At 39.5% G+C, this 15492-nt stretch overlaps 2 protein-coding genes across 5 annotated transcripts in view; one reads left to right on the top strand and one right to left on the bottom strand.

The window, feature by feature from the left end:
- GALNT7 (polypeptide N-acetylgalactosaminyltransferase 7) overlaps nt 1–1991 on the top strand; it is a 142505-nt gene extending 140514 nt beyond the window's left edge. For all 3 annotated transcript variants that reach the window (XM_045988410.1, XM_045988420.1, XM_045988430.1), the window contains one exon: nt 430–1991. In XM_045988410.1, the coding sequence (XP_045844366.1) occupies nt 430–567 (138 nt within the window). In that variant the 3' untranslated portion in view covers nt 568–1991. The remainder of the gene's footprint in view (nt 1–429) is intronic.
- A 9595-nt stretch (nt 1992–11586) lies between these two features.
- Nucleotides 11587–14300, bottom strand: HMGB2 (high mobility group box 2). Of its 2 annotated transcripts, none has more exons than XM_045988454.1 (5): nt 14162–14300; nt 13402–13570; nt 12929–13074; nt 12678–12852; nt 11587–12133 (listed from the first exon to the last, which is right to left on the bottom strand). In XM_045988454.1, the coding sequence occupies exons 2-5, from the start codon at nt 13549–13551 to the stop codon at nt 11972–11974; spliced, it is 633 nt and encodes a 210-aa protein (XP_045844410.1). In that variant the 5' UTR covers nt 13552–13570; nt 14162–14300; the 3' UTR covers nt 11587–11971. The 2 variants fall into 2 exon arrangements, with proteins under 2 accessions (XP_045844410.1, XP_045844417.1); XM_045988461.1 differs by having other exon boundaries at nt 13402–13566; nt 14162–14279.
- Nucleotides 14301–15492: the final 1192 nt, after the last annotated feature.

Below are 15492 nucleotides of genomic sequence, written 5' to 3'. Positions count from 1 at the left end.
GAACGAGTGCTAAACTAAGGTACATGCAGTGGGTCTGGGAAAGGATTCAGATCAGAGACATTGCAAATATCAGTCCTCAGTGATTGCGACAGTTTGAAGGAAGGAAGGAAAGTATAGCATGAAATGCTTCTGTCCTGAGCCCTGGAAGGATGGTACTGCCGTTAGCCAGGTTGGGAACTGAAGAAGTAGCTTTGGAGGGGAAGACAGTGAATTGAACTTTGTATACCATTGAATTTGTACGTCGCGACTTAACAATAAAAGGACTTAGAAGACTGACAATTGCGAAAAATCCAAAGTCTGAGGTATGGGTGGTTGAAGTCTGTCCGATTTGCTGGAATTCTCTTCTTGCGAAAGCCAGATAATGACTTCAAATGTCAATGATACCAAAAGAAGTACAAATTTAAAGTTCCCTTGTCCTCTGTTTTCCAGAGCCTGTACAGATTTACTCACATTCCGTCAGGGAAGTGCTTAGATCGTTCAGACGTCCTCCACCAAGTGTTCATCTCCGACTGCGACTCCAGTAAAATGACTCAAAAGTGGGAAATGAACAACATCCATAGTGTTTAGAAAGAACGAAAGAAACGAATAACCTACCTACTGACACATAAACTTATCTAGGACTGAAAACCGCCTGAAACCTGCTGCAACTATTGTTAACTCTGTACAGCTCCAAACCCAGAACCTCCTGATCAGTTTGAAGGACGTTGATAAACTGTGATTTTACAATAACATTATCATCTGCAGTTACTGTTTACAAAACTGCTTTTACCTTAAACTTTGTAGATGTTTACATCTTTTTTTGTTTTGTTTCAAGATGATGTTGGTAATTTGTGCATTTAGCTCTGTTTTATTTAGAACAGAGTTAAAAGCATCATTGTCTTCTTTGGGATTACACTCAGGGGTCTGAAAGGCAGTTTGATTTTTTTTTTTTTAAACACACTTGAAAACAAGGTTGGAGTAACCAGACTTTCATATATAACTTGGTGATTATCAACCTATTGTGTCTTTATTTAATTTTACATCTTTACGAAGCACTGCCACAGGTTCTTAGCCAAGGTGGCCTTCCTTCACAGTCATGCTGCTTTATTGAAAGGTGAATTTCAACACATTTAGTGCCTCTTTCATTTCTCAGTATATATTTCAAGAGCTTTTGATGAAATTTATAGGATGATAATGATGGAGTTGTCATCTGGATGAGGAATATTTTCACGACTCAAAAATGAATTTATGTGCTACCATTTGCTCTGAAATGGAATGGTGTATAGTTTGAAAAAGAAGAGAGAGTATAGAACATCCAAGGCTATTTCATAGGATTGAAGATTGTATGACATTAACTCCCTCACTCCCTGGCATGCCCAACGCTCTCCGCTGATCGTGACTCCGAAGATAGCAGAGGGGGTCTACCAACTAGGGAAAAATTGTCCACTGACATCTGGTATTCACTTTTCCCCAATATCTATCACTACAGAAAATTAATTCTCAGTTTTGAAACCCTGAAGTGTGGGAGTAACAAAAACAAAATACCACTGTCAACACATCCAGGGCTCATTCTGACCATGGTAAGAATTTCCAAGCCCTGTTAGATTAAGCCTTACAAAACCCGTGTGTGTTACAACCCTAAGCTGTGGAACCCGGAAGCCAAGAGTGAATGGATGTTTCATGTATGTCTTCATCCAAATGAAATCCCCTGCACATTGTTTTAAATTTAAAAAAAAAAAAAAGGCTACTTAAAAATACCGTTCATTAACAAATATGAACTACTGTTAGGTTAGGTGTTAGTTCCCTAGTATTTGTTTTTTGTTTCATTTTGTTTTAGGAAGCATATTTCTATTAGTATTTTTCCAGTGAAAAGACGTGTTTGGATTTAACATTTATTAAGATAGTACCTACTATAGGAAAACCAAATAGTGCAAATAGTCAATTAAATTCTAATTTCTAAATAAGAGTCTTTTGTTACCCAAAAGATTAAAATGCTACACTGAGTGGGGGGGGGGGGGGAAGGAAAAAAAACTGATGAAGTGGGGAATGGCAAGTAAATGATGCATTTTTGATCCTGTAATCATGATATCATTACAATGAAAGGAATTTCACAAACTACTGCCAGAGGGAACTATTTTCAATTAAGGCTTAAAAAAGAAAAGAAAAAATCTACATTTGTTTAGAAGAAAAGCCTACAAATTTGTTTCTTCCAAGCTTAGCTCTTAAACTTGGAGAGTCAGAGTTAAACATCCTGAACAGAGTCTTATTTATAATTTTGAATTGTCAGTTTATATTTTGCTACTGATCTGTGATCAACCATTTTAACTTTCATTCATCTCTAGGGATGTTTAAAAGGAATACATTTATATATGCTTATACAACTGCAAAATAAATCAGCTATAAAAAGGAAACTAAGAGAATTGGTACATTAATTACTTGTGTCTTTCCAAATAGGCTCCATTTTCCTTGTTGAATAGATTATAACCTTGTTAACTATGCATAGGCCTAAGAAAGGTGGCACATAAACTGTGCATGTAAATTTTAAATGGGTATTTTGTGCAATTCGTTGATACTCTATGAAAATGATTCTATATATTGAAATCAGAAACCTTACCAAACATGAAAAACATCAGAAGCTGCTGCCATATGACTATTTTCTACTGTAGGCTGCTTTGGAAATAATTCCCATATCCTTGCTTTGTAAGTTGATAATATCACTATGCATTTCTACACATTTTATAAATTTGATTTATGCAGATTTTGATACACTGTATGTTTCTGTAGAAATTGTATAAATATTCAAATTTTATTAGGGATAAATTTGAGAAGTTTATGTATATCTTAATTCTGGGTTGCTTGTTTTTTAGGTGAGAAAAAAATAAAATATTTTAATCCATGGGTTTTTTCAGTACTTGTAATCATTTCTAAATCCAAACACTGCATGCTTGAATTTCGTCTATAAGATACACTAACATAATAGCTAAAATATCGTATACTATGGTTCTATGTTGAGTATGTGCTTAAATATTGGTTATAATTATGCTTAGAATATGCTTGGAATACTTGGAGCCTATCTGTAGGAAGGAAACATAAAAGGTTTATTTTGGTCTCTAGTTCCCTATATATAGCAATTTTTTTTTTTGAAATAACTTATCCAAGTATAAAAAACCACCACAGCAACATATATCTTTCCTGGCAGTGTATTCTACTATAGAATTGCCTATTGAAAGCAAAAATTTCTTTAAGTCGAACTCTTTACAACCTGACAGGTCAAGTGAGTAGAGAGAAAGGAAGCCTACCAAAAAACAGAAACAGGCCATAGGACCTTGTGGCACAATGTGCGACATCTCAAGAGAAGATATGGCTGCTAACATTCTAATACGTGGCAGTGTTGATTTGGGAGACTTTCAGTTGACTTGGCTATTGTCACGTCCTCTAATTCTCAGCTACTGTATCAAAGAAATTTGAAAAAGTCATCTAGGACCAGACTGGAGTAAACAGGGGCTCACTTATTTCTTAAGATACCGTCTCAAAGGGATCTTGGAATATACTGCATTTCTGGACAGAATCTAACTTTTTTTAAAAATCCACTTATAATTCAGTGGAAAACATGGTAAGTACTTGATCTGAGCCAGAGCCCCAGTAGGCCAGTCATTTGGGGACATGAAAATTAATCCAGGTGAAAGCAGATTTTTAAAAGTATCAAGCACTATGAAAATGCATATCATTCATTAGAATCAGTGAGTTGCAGGAATATGGACAGAGAGTGGTTTTTGTGGACCACTATTCCCTGGAATTGAGATTAAAGGAAGGATGGATTCTAAACTAAATCCAATAATTGTAGAGCAATTCTCGTGTTTAAGATTTTGAAATGCCCATAATTGAGTCGGAGCAGAGGTGGGATAGGGAGGTCCTTATTTTCCTAATAAAATGTTACAGTCTACTCATCTGAATGAATATAGATGGTGGACCAATCTGTTTTGAATCTCCATTCTACTACAAATTCCTCACATAACCCTGGGAAGTTATTTAAACTCTGTGCCTCAATTTTCCCATTTGCAAATTGGGAAAAATAATAGTGCCTATTTTACAGATTTTATTAGGATTGTATGAATATACATGAAGTGCTTAGGATAGCTCCTGGCATATAGTCAGGATAATATAAGTATTAGCTATTATTCTCTGGTTTCGAAGCCTTTAAATTTGTTTTTAATCGTGGGGCGCTGGGTGGCTCAGTCGGTTAAACGTCTGCCTTTGGCTCAGATCATGATCCCGGGGTCATGGAATGGAGCTCCACATTGAGCTCTCTGCTCATCAGGGAGTCAGCTTCTCCCTCTGCCTGCTTGTGATCTCTTTCTCTGTCAAATAAATAAATAAAATCTTTTTTAAAAATTCATTTTTAATCAGAAGACACCTACACTGGAAGCCCTATATAAAGGCTATGTGTGTGTACCTATGTTTCATATATGAGATAACATTACCCACACTTTATAAATGAAGAAATGAAGCTCAAAAGTTATGCTTCTTAAATTGGAGGTGAAATGTTTATCCATAAGGGAATAAATAATCTCTGCCTCACATCATTTATAGCATGTGGAAAATAGTTTCAGTAGTCTAATTTAACGCTTGGATAGAACCAAGCGCATCTTAACAAATGTTTAAGATAATGTCTTTATCTCTAAATGAAATTTTGTAGGTTTTTAATATGGACAAATAAATTCCAACTATTAATGTCTAAATGTACAATGAAAACTAGAACTTTTAGTAGAAAATTGAACTGAATTGACTTCCATGTCTGGCCATGACATAGTAGTTGGTATTGGACTTACACTGCTGTCCTTAAACAACTATAACCTGGATAAAATGGGCTGTTTTGAGGAAATGGATAATAGGCAAAGCAGACTGTGATACTTGAAAGAAAGGAAACATGCAGGTAAACCCCAGGTTTATCATGTCTGTCTGGGAGAACTTTCAAGATCATGGTACAGGAAAATGGAGCTCAGTGGTGATATTGGTGAGCTGTGGAGACCGAGAATAGAGTCTGGTGCTTCTGAGACAGCTGCACTTTATAGGGAAGGTTACTGGAGGGGAGGAATTTTTATAGCACTGCTATTTACAATAGCAAAACCCCCTAGAACCTAAATACTCATCAATATTACACAGCAATGAGCACACAGCCATTAAAAAAAAAAAAAAAAAAAGAAGAAATCTTGACATTTGCAACAACATGGACAGAGCTAGAGGATATCATGCTAAGCAAAATAAGTCAGAGAAAGATAAATACCATGTGATCTCACTTGTATGTGAAACTTAAACTAATGAGCTAAGGGGAAAAAAAAGGACAAACCAAGAAACAAACTCAACAAACTAAAGGTTACCAGAGAGGAGATGGGTAGAGGGATGGGTGATATAAGAGATGAGCATGATTAAAGAGTGCATTTATCATGATAGAAAAAAATAAGATGATTAAAAAAAATCTCAGAACTGAATCTGAAACTCTTACCATATCAACTATCTTAACCCATATATATTGGTATGTGTACCTTTAGCTAACATTATTTACTATCACTTGCCACCCAGAAAAGTGTCTTAAATATATTGCCTCATTTAATCCTCAAAATTTCTTAATTTTATAGGTGAGGAAATTGAAAGTTTATATGACTTGTCTGATGTTACCAAATCGGTAAGAAACAGAGACCTATTCAAACTCTAATCCAAGTTCCAAGTGTAAGCTCATCTCACCTTTAATCTCCTTCATAACCTTGCTTCTCCCTTGTTTGTCTTAAGTGATCTCTATGCCCAACATGGGGCTCAAACTCAACCCCAGGATCAAGCGTCTCATGCTCTACCAACTGAGCCAGCCAGGTACCCCTGTTATTTTAATTAATCCCTTGCATAAGCTATCTCCTCTTTATTGGAAAAATGTAAAGAATCAAAGAATAACATAACAAATGTAAATGAATTCGTGTTTTATTATCTTACTTGCTGCCCTAGAATATTGTCTTAGTTGAACTGCCATGTCTTCCTGAAGGAAAGAAACTGGATCAGTTGATATAAAGATCATTTCCAGTTCTGAAGTTTGCTGTTTCACGTTGTTTGAAAGTTATTTTACTTTTCTTTAAATGTGACACTCTAACTGTGCCTCTAAGTCCATTATTCTACAGATACGGTAACTGTTAGGATGAGACTCACTGAGTGAAAAGTTAGCACTGTAAATCCTGAAAAGCAGCCCAGGAGTCCAGTGAAATTCCATTAAGACCTCAGAAACAATGTCTATATGTATATTTACTACAGGATAAGGAGTCAGAGGAGTTTCCAGTTAGAGTGAAAAGTTGCTTATACAACTGTAAAAACAATGCTCAACTGGAAAGCGTACATAAACTTAACAGTCCTAACTCAAATATTATTATTGATCTTACATTTACCTATTTAATTTACAGAATTGGCAAACTGGTAACCCTTGGGTAGAACCTTACCTGTAGACATTTCCTCTGAACCTGACATTTGAATCCATTGCCAACATTTATGATTCAGATTTCACTTTTTAAAAAATATCTAGATTTCTGGTTCCTTGAAAATTTGGGATATTTGGGAATCCTGGACCTACATTTCCATCCAACAACAGGACTGAGCTAAGTAGGAGCTGCCGTCTTTACCCTCAGCATATTTGTTTATAGAGCACCTACTAAATTTCTGGCACAAGTTATAGAGAATTACACAAAGATTTTAAAAAATGGGGTTCCTGGGTGGCTCAGTGGGTTGGGGCCTCTGCCTTTGGCTCGGGTCGTGATCCCAGGGTTCTGGGATGGAGCCCTGCTTTGCTCAGCGGGGAGCCTGATTCCCTTTTTCACTGCCTACTTGTGATCTCTGTCAAATAAATAAATAAAATCTTAAAAAATTCATTGCCCTCAGAGCTTATTTTCTTGTATGTTCATCACTTCACCACATACAGCCCTTTTTCCTGTCTACACTCTATTTATCTTTGGATTTTCTGCCCAATATCCTACCTTTCTCTGAAAATGCCACAGTTCCCAATAGGAATCTCATGAGAATGAGTCCAAAAAAATTATTTCTAGAGATGTTTTATTTTAAAAAGGATTGGATCTTGTGTGGTGACCTAACAGCTCCTTTATCTTTCTTTAGCACCCCAAGAAATAAAATCATTGCTGTTCTGTAAAACATTTTTAGTGGCATATGTAGTAATAAGTTTAAGATAATGCTATATTTGTACTAGTCTAAGATAAGCTTATGATTTACTACTTTAAATTTTGTTAAAAAACAAAATACTTACAAAAAGGCATACTGTCATCTATTGAGCAAGTTTGCAATTGACTGCTCCAATATGTAAGAAACTTTAGAATCTTCTAAACCAGCTTTTACAAATAAAAAGACCCAAATTAGTAGCTGCCATCTGGAAAGAAAGAAATGTAACCCCGAGTCCTTGACCAAAATAAATTCCAGAAGGATCAAAAAATGGCTCAGTGGATTAGGCCGCTGCCTTCGGCTCAGGTCATGATCTCAGGGTCCTGGGATCGAGCCCCGCATCAGGCTCTCTGCTCTGCGGGGAGCCTGCTTCCTCCTCTCTCTCTCTGCCTGCCTCTCTGCTTACTTGTGATCTCTCTCTCTGTCAAATAAATAAAATCTTAAAAAAAAAAAAAATTGGGGCGCCTGGGTGGCTCAGTGGATTAAGCCGCTGCCTTCGGCTCAGGTCATGATCTCAGGGTCCTGGGATCGGGCCCCACATCGGGCTCTCTGCTCCGCCGGGAGCCTGCTTCCTCCACTCTCTCTGCCTACCTCTCTGACTACTTGTGATCTCTCTCTCTGTCAAATAAATAAATAAAATCTTTAAAAAAAAAAAAAAAAAATTAAATAATAAAAGTAAGAAAGCAGATAATTTTTATAATCTTTGAGTGGGAAAGACCTTCCAAAACCACTAAATATTTAATAAAATTGCCTACATAAATCTTTGTATAAAGAAAACAGCATAAAGTCAAAAGGAAATTGACAGAAAAACATTTACAATGCAAGTCACAAAGGGTCACTTTTCTTAATCTCCACAGATTACTAATACAGAGACCCCTGAGACGGAAGACCACAGGAAACAAATGGCTGTTAAACGTAAAAACATGCTCAACTTTTAATAGGAGGAACCACTTTTTATAAATCAAAATAGCAAAGATTAAAAGTTTGGTAACTATTATGTTGCTGAGATGAGGAGACAGACACTCTAAAACATTCATTGCTATTGTATTAGTACAATTGCTATTGTATATAGTATTAGTATTAGTACAACTACTGAGAGCGATTTTGGCAGCCTTTACTCAGTTAACAAAACATAAGAGGTTTCCAGTATATACCAGGTACAGTTGACCCTGGAACAAAGCAGGTTTGAACTGTGCACTGTCAACTTAGATGTGGATTTTTTACAGTACAGTACTGTAAATGTATTTTATGATTTTCTACTAACATGTTTTTCCAACTTACTTTAAAAATACAGTACAAAATATAACATGAAAAGTATGTGTTGATTGACCATATTACCAGTATAGGTTCTCATCAACAGGCTATTAGTAAAGTTTTTTGGGTAGTCAGAAGTTACACGCAGATTTTCAACAGTGTGAGGGGTAGAGTTTAGCTCCCATAACCCCCATGTTGTTCCAAGGGTCAACTATACAGGTTTTAGTGGTTATAATCATCAAATCTTAAAATGTACAAACTTAAAATTTTTGTTATTTTTTTTTGAAACTACATACAAGGGTATTCATGGCAATATTGTTCATAAATATGAACAAGATTATGATCTATCCAATGGGATACTATGCAGCTAGCTACTGAAAGTAAAGTGTCAGCTCTTATACTGTACTGATAGAACATTCTCTGAAATGAGAACAAGGGGCAAAGCGTACATACAGAAAGCTTCCAATTGTTTAATGTTAATTTATATATATATATCTAAGCATATGTATTTATAAATGTATATTTAAGCATAAAGCATCAGTATTTATATTTACAACATATATAAATACATATGAATGTATAAATATATATATAAATATATATGATGCTTTGTCTTTCTTGAAGGATGAATTATTATTGTGGTTGTCTCCTGGGAGAACCAGGTAGTTGGGAATCAAGGATATAGACTACCCACTACATGGCTCTTTTACATTTTGTTATCACTAAGATATAACATTTCTTAAAAGAAAAAAAAAAGGGACTTTTCATAAACACCTCCATATACCACCTGGTCTGCAATGAAACCTTATTCTTATCCTTATTTCAGTGTCCAACAGAACCACTCCTTGAAGTAACCACTCCTTGAAGTCTTGAAAATTTACTGATAGCATCTTTCAAAGAGATCTGAAATCTTGATCCATACTTAATGATGACTCACCCTAAATCCTGAACTTATTCTAGAGCAGTTTTTTTTTTTAATTTTTTTTTTAATTTATTTGACAGAAGGAGACCACAAGTAGGCAGAGAAGCAGACTGAGCCACCCAGGCGCCCCTAGAGCAGCTTTTCATTAAAAGAATGAGTCGTTCTTAGCTTAGACATGTAGTTTTATATAAAGAACAGAAGTAAAGTAGTCACAAAAACTTCCAAAAAAATGACAAGAAATCTGACAGGTTTACCTCATGGGTCTTAAAAATTTAGATTTGGAAATCCCAAAAGAAACAAGACTTTTACCCTATTTCAGTTTTAGGAACTCCTTTTTAAAATCTCTTAAGCACTAGGAAGTATTTTGGATAATTTTAACTTTCTCCTTTAACATTAAAACACTGTGGGGCGCCTGGGTGGCTCAGTGGGTTAAGCCGCTGCCTTCGGCTCAGGTCATGATCTCAGGGTCCTGGGATCGAGTCCCACGTCGGGCTCTCTGCTCAGCGGAGAGCCTGCTTCCCTTCCTCTCTCTCTGCCTGCCGCTCTTGTGATTTCTCTCTGTCAAATAAATAAATAAAATCTTAAAAAAAAAAAAAAAAAAAAATATAAAACACTGTGAACTGAGTATTGACCCCATATTACAAATGGAGAGACAGAAGGTCAAAAATTAAGTTCATGGGCGCCTGGGTGGCTTAGTGGGTTAAGCCGCTGCCTTAGGCTCAGGTCATGATCTCAGGGTCCTGGGATCGAGTCCCACATCAGGCTCTCTGCTCGGTGGCGAGCCTGCTTCCCTCTCTCTCTCTCTGCCTGCCTCTCTACTTGTGGTCTCTCTCTGTCAAATAAATAAATACATAAAATCTTTAAAAAAAAAAAAAAAAAAGTTCATAAAGCTAGTATTTATAGCGCAGGGGAACTGGGATCCAGACCTAAGTTGTATCTCTAAAATACATTACCCTGGGGCACCTGGGTGGCTCATTGGGTTAAAGCCTCTGCCTTCGGGTTGGGTCATGGTCCCAGGGTCCTGGGATTGAGCCCCACATGGGGCTCTCTGCTCAGCGGGGAGCCTGCTTCCCTTCCTCTCTCTGTCTCTCTGCCTGCTTGTGATCTCTGGCTGTCAAATAAATAAAATCTTTTTTAAAAAAATTAATTAAAATAAAATACATTACTCTAATTTCAGGCACTATTAAGTCACTTAACATCAGAAATTATTTTAAATTATCACTGTTTTCATTTTCATCAGCAAAAGCTCCAAATTTAAATGTGCAACTACGGAGGTTAAGATTAAGAAGGCAATCAGAGGTCTGCAAATTTTAGTAATTATGCTAATACCTCACTTCCATTTAACAAAACTTCAGTATTTCCTGTTTAATGATATAATCCTTACCAAATACTTATTCAAATATGGCAACCAAAGACAGACAACCAAAACTCCCATGGTTGGGTAATAAGAATTTTGACTATTTTAAAACTTGGTAGGTAATAAGGAAACTATCAACGAACAGGTTTGTTCTCTTACCAATTCTACAAGTTCCTACCTATTTCTAACTTGGCCAAAGAGGTTAGGTTGACTTTCACTAGAAGACTCTGGTAACAGTTCAAAATAGTAATCTTAACTCAAACAGAACAAACTGCTACCTCAAAGGAACATTTCTCAACTGCTTTCCCCAATAAAAATCCTAGTGAAATTTAGTCATGGCAGGATCACAATAACCACCTCAAATGGTTTCGTAAGGTTACCAAAATTTTAAAGCTTAAAACCATAAGTTTTAAAGATATAACCCAAAATTCATTCTGCTATTCTACTTGGAACTAGTTTATAATAAAAAAAAAAAAATTTAACCTGTTACTAATGATGCTTTCAAAAGTTTAGGTTTTCAGGGATGTACTCACTGTATTAGCTCCTCTGCCTCATATTAAAGAGAAAGTTTCCTAAAGATAGTGTCAAGGGACAAGTTAGTAATGAACAGCAACATCAAGGAAAAAAAAAAACTCATTTTGTCAAACAGCACCAATTTTAGAAGTTCATTAAATTCCAGATCTATTTTTTAAATATTTTGTAATTCAGAATATGGGCATGTTTTAAGTTTCTTTTAACCAAACATTTTACTAAATCAACTGTGTCTGAGAACTATTAGGCACAGATACAAGAAAAAGTTGATGTGGTTCCAGACCTGCAGCATTTTTAAAGTGAAAATTAACCTAGCACATTAAGACAAAGACAATAGAAATAATATACATAATTTTATTACAAAAATTAAAAAAAAAAACAAAATGCAACATTCTAAAAAACCCAAAATTTACTATTGATACTAATTCCTACAAGTTTGCTGTGCTACAATACACAAGTCAAGAAATTAAGAAAACCATTAAATATTTAGAAACATTCAACATCAGAAGCTTTAAAATCTAACTGTATGTAGTAGCCCCTCAAAAAGCTACAACCTGCATTTTTAAAAAAGTATTTTCTCTACAAAGAATCTTATCAGCTATACAAAAATCTGTACAGTTTTTATACTGAAGCTAATATTGAGCTGCACTTGAATTCACATTCTTAGCAAAACAATTGCCTGAGCACACACACACACTCCACACATATCATTACAGGATAGCCATTTATTCTTCATCTTCCTCCTCTTCCTCATCATCTTCATCTTCTTCCTCCTCTTCCTCTTCCTCCTCATCCTCTGGTTCATTCTTCTTCTTTGAACCTGTTGGCCTGCCAGGGCCCTTCTTTCCAGCTTCACTTTTGCCCTTGGCGCGATATGCAGCAATATCCTGAAATATTGTCAAAAAAATACAATCAGCATCCGGTGTCATTACTCAACTGTGAAAACCACTAAGCTGTAAACATTCTAAGCGTATTGACCAAGAACCCTGATGACTATCCAAAGAGGTATTCAAAGTCTAACAACCCAGCTTTGAGAGGCTTTAGAAAACTAATGATGTAAAATGAGGGGGTTGGAAATGTCAAAACTTTCACTATCACTGTCCAATTTACCTCATACTGCCCACCCCACTTATTTTAGGTACATCTACATAAAACAAAGTTATTTGGCCCTCCATTTCTTGAAACGAAGAGACCCAGAACTGCAAATGAATCTCTACGCAGGAATCTACCAATGCTAGGAACACTGGTTTCAATCAAAAGAAGGAAGTTTCAAATAGCTAACAGTCTTAAATGTAGTTTTCACTACGTCTTCCCCAAATACAGCTGACAACCATAAATACAAGAGGAACTAAACTTTCCAACTCTACAGTTCATACCTATTTCTAACATCCTTATTTAGAAAATATCTTGGGCTTAAAAAAGACAATGTACCTTTTCATATTTCTCCTTTAGCTTTGCTGCTTTCTGTTCATATGGTTGTTTATCTTTGGCCGACTGTTCAGACCACATTTCACCCAATTTTTTTGCAGTATCCCCAATGGATAAACCAGGGTGTTCACTTTTGATCTTTGGGCGATGTTCAGAGCAAAACAGGAAGAAAGCAGACCTGAAAGGAAGCAACGGAGTTAATAAACTGAGTGGAAAATTAAGGGGAAATTTGACTGATTTGAAAATCAACTCACGGAGGCCTTTTAGGAGCATTGGGATCTTTTTTCTTTCCTTTCTTGTCACCTTTGGGAGGCACATAATTTTTCATCTCCCTGTCATATCGAGCTTTGTCACTTTTTGCCATATCTTCAAATTTCGACTTTTCCTTTGCAGACATGGTCTATGGGTATGAAATGAGGAATGAAAGTACAGTAAAACTATAAGCTACACGCATCCAAAAAAGATCAAGGTCATACTTAAGGGCTAGGTTTTCCGCGGTTAGCAGCATTTTACCTTTAGTCTTGGAAGTAAACGAAAACCCAAGGTAGTCTGCCCCAAACTCAAAATAAAATATCTGGACGAGTCACCACCGTAGCCAAGTTGAAGGTTACAAGTCACCTACCCGTTTAAGGTCCTAGCCAAAAAAAAACAAAAAAAAAAAACAAAAACAAAAAAAAACCCCAAACACCTGAAAAAACCCTTAGCTCTGTCCGAATTCCGGTCTCACCTTCCATCTCTCCGAACATTTCTTGGAAAATTCGGCGAAATTGACGGAAGAGTCTGGGTGTTTTTTCTTGTGCTCTTCCCGGCAGGTCTGCACGAAGAAGGCGTACGAGGACATCTTGCCCCGCGGCTTGTTGGGGTCTCCTTTACCCATGGTGACAGGCGGCGTCTACCTAGCGGGGAAAGAAGCGGTGGGTGGACGCTGGCTGGGCTCAGCTTCCCGCCCAAATACGCGCCCGCCCCCTCTCGGGAGGAAGGCGGCCCGCGCCAGCCTCCCCCGCCAGCCCGCCCCGGGCCGCCGCCTCCGCGCACACACCCTCCTCCCGGCACCCAGCAGAACAGCCGCGGCCGAGCCGACTCACGCGCGATCACCACGTCGCTCCCGAAGGCCCGAGACGCCGCCACCCGCCGCCCGCCCTCCGCCCAGGCCCGGGCTGAGGAAGGGAACGCCGGGCGCGCCGTCGAAACCTTTTTCCTGACAGAAACGTTTCCCCGGCTTCCACGCCACCGGCCCCACTCAGAGAGTTGTAGCTTCGCGACCGACATTCAAAAAACGACTGAAACCGGGCCCGGACGAGCTTCCCGCCCTCCCGCCGGCCCCGACCGCCCTCCCGCCACAGCCCCCGGCCCTCACCGGCCCGCACCCCAGATTCCGCTCGCCGAGTCGAACCCCGAGAGCCACAGTGCCAGACCCGGCTAGAAGGCTATGAGGAAAGGGAGAACGACAGGCCCACGAACTCGAAGGGGCTAGAGAGGATTCTTGCCTGGTGGTAGCTTTTCTCAGAGTCCCGCGGAGAGGCCGGATCCAACAGAGACGCTTCCTTCCCAGGGCTCCGGCGTGAACTGGTTTATCGCTAACGCAATCCTCAGCCTCTTGTTTTGCAGAGTTCTCCGCGCCACGGCAACTTGACGAGCCGGGCCACAGGCCACACCCCGCCTCTCTGATTGGCTCTGATGATTATTCAAACTCCCGTAGGCCACGCCCTACCGCCACGAAATCCTCCGATTGGTCGGTGTCTCGCCAGGCCCGTCCCTCCAGCCCCAGCCTAGCAGGTTCGGTGGGTCGCCCAGGTCGTTAACTCCCAGACCCGTTAGAACCGGTCAGGAGAGGAATGTACTGCTCGATCCTGATTGGCGGCAGGAAAAGGGTTTGAAAAATGGCGGGCCTGGCGCTGACTGGCTAGGGTGGTAAACGGGGGGAGTGGTTGGCCTGAAAGGGAAAGCCCCGCCAGATTTAAAAATACTGAGTCGGCAAAGAAGGCTGTTAAGGGGTCGGCGGCGGCAGTTTACCGGTGCTGAGGTTACAAGTGGACCGCCCTACCCTTTCTCTGACCACTGTCCGGGTCGCGTCTCTCTTCCGCCCCAATTCGGCCCCACAGTCTTGTCTCCTGGAAGCTGTAGTCGTTCGGCCGTGTAACCCCACAGGGCGTCCTCTGTCCGGTCCGAAGAATAACAAATAGAGGCTAAGGAGCTTGCCCTGCGGGCCGATTGCCCAGCTCCGCCCGTTGTCGCTGAGGCTAGGACAGAACCCCAGGAAGACCGGAGGTGGCGGGGAACCAGGGAAGGGGCGCGGGGGGGGCGCGGGAGGGCGGCTGTTCCCGCCTCTCGTGTGGTGTTACCAAACGATCTTTCAGTAAGGCGTTTCCCGCCGGTGGAGTTTCCCTCAGAAGGTCCCCTCCCTCCCTTCCCCCTTTGTCTCGAGTGTCCAATGTCGGGAGGTAAACAAGGGCGCCCCTGGGGTCCCGAAGGGGTGGGGGCGGGCGCCGTCCCCCCCTGGCTCCGCCCCCTCCCCCGGCTCCGGATTCCCGGTAGCGACCTCCTGGCTGGGCCCCGGCTCACCCTCGCACAGCCGCTGCGCCAAGAAGTAGGATTCCTGGCAGCCTTTGGCTATCTTATCTATTCACTGTCTCGTTCCCCTTACATTATAATGTAAAAATTTTTAAATCAAAGATCCTTCTGAGACCCCCATAAAAGCAGTGAATGCTTTGCACCCACCCAGCTGCTTATATTCGCCAAGTGCATACTGCATTTACACACTCCTCCAGGCCCAAATTAAGAACCTTCATTTTAGTGTTTAGTAAGAGCACACCAAAGC

This window comes from Meles meles, chromosome 2 (genome assembly GCF_922984935.1).
Source record: "Meles meles chromosome 2, mMelMel3.1 paternal haplotype, whole genome shotgun sequence".
Taxonomy (NCBI): Eukaryota; Metazoa; Chordata; class Mammalia; order Carnivora; family Mustelidae; genus Meles; species Meles meles.
Note: the sequence above shows the minus strand (reverse complement) of the source record. Positions and strands in the feature narration are given on the sequence as shown.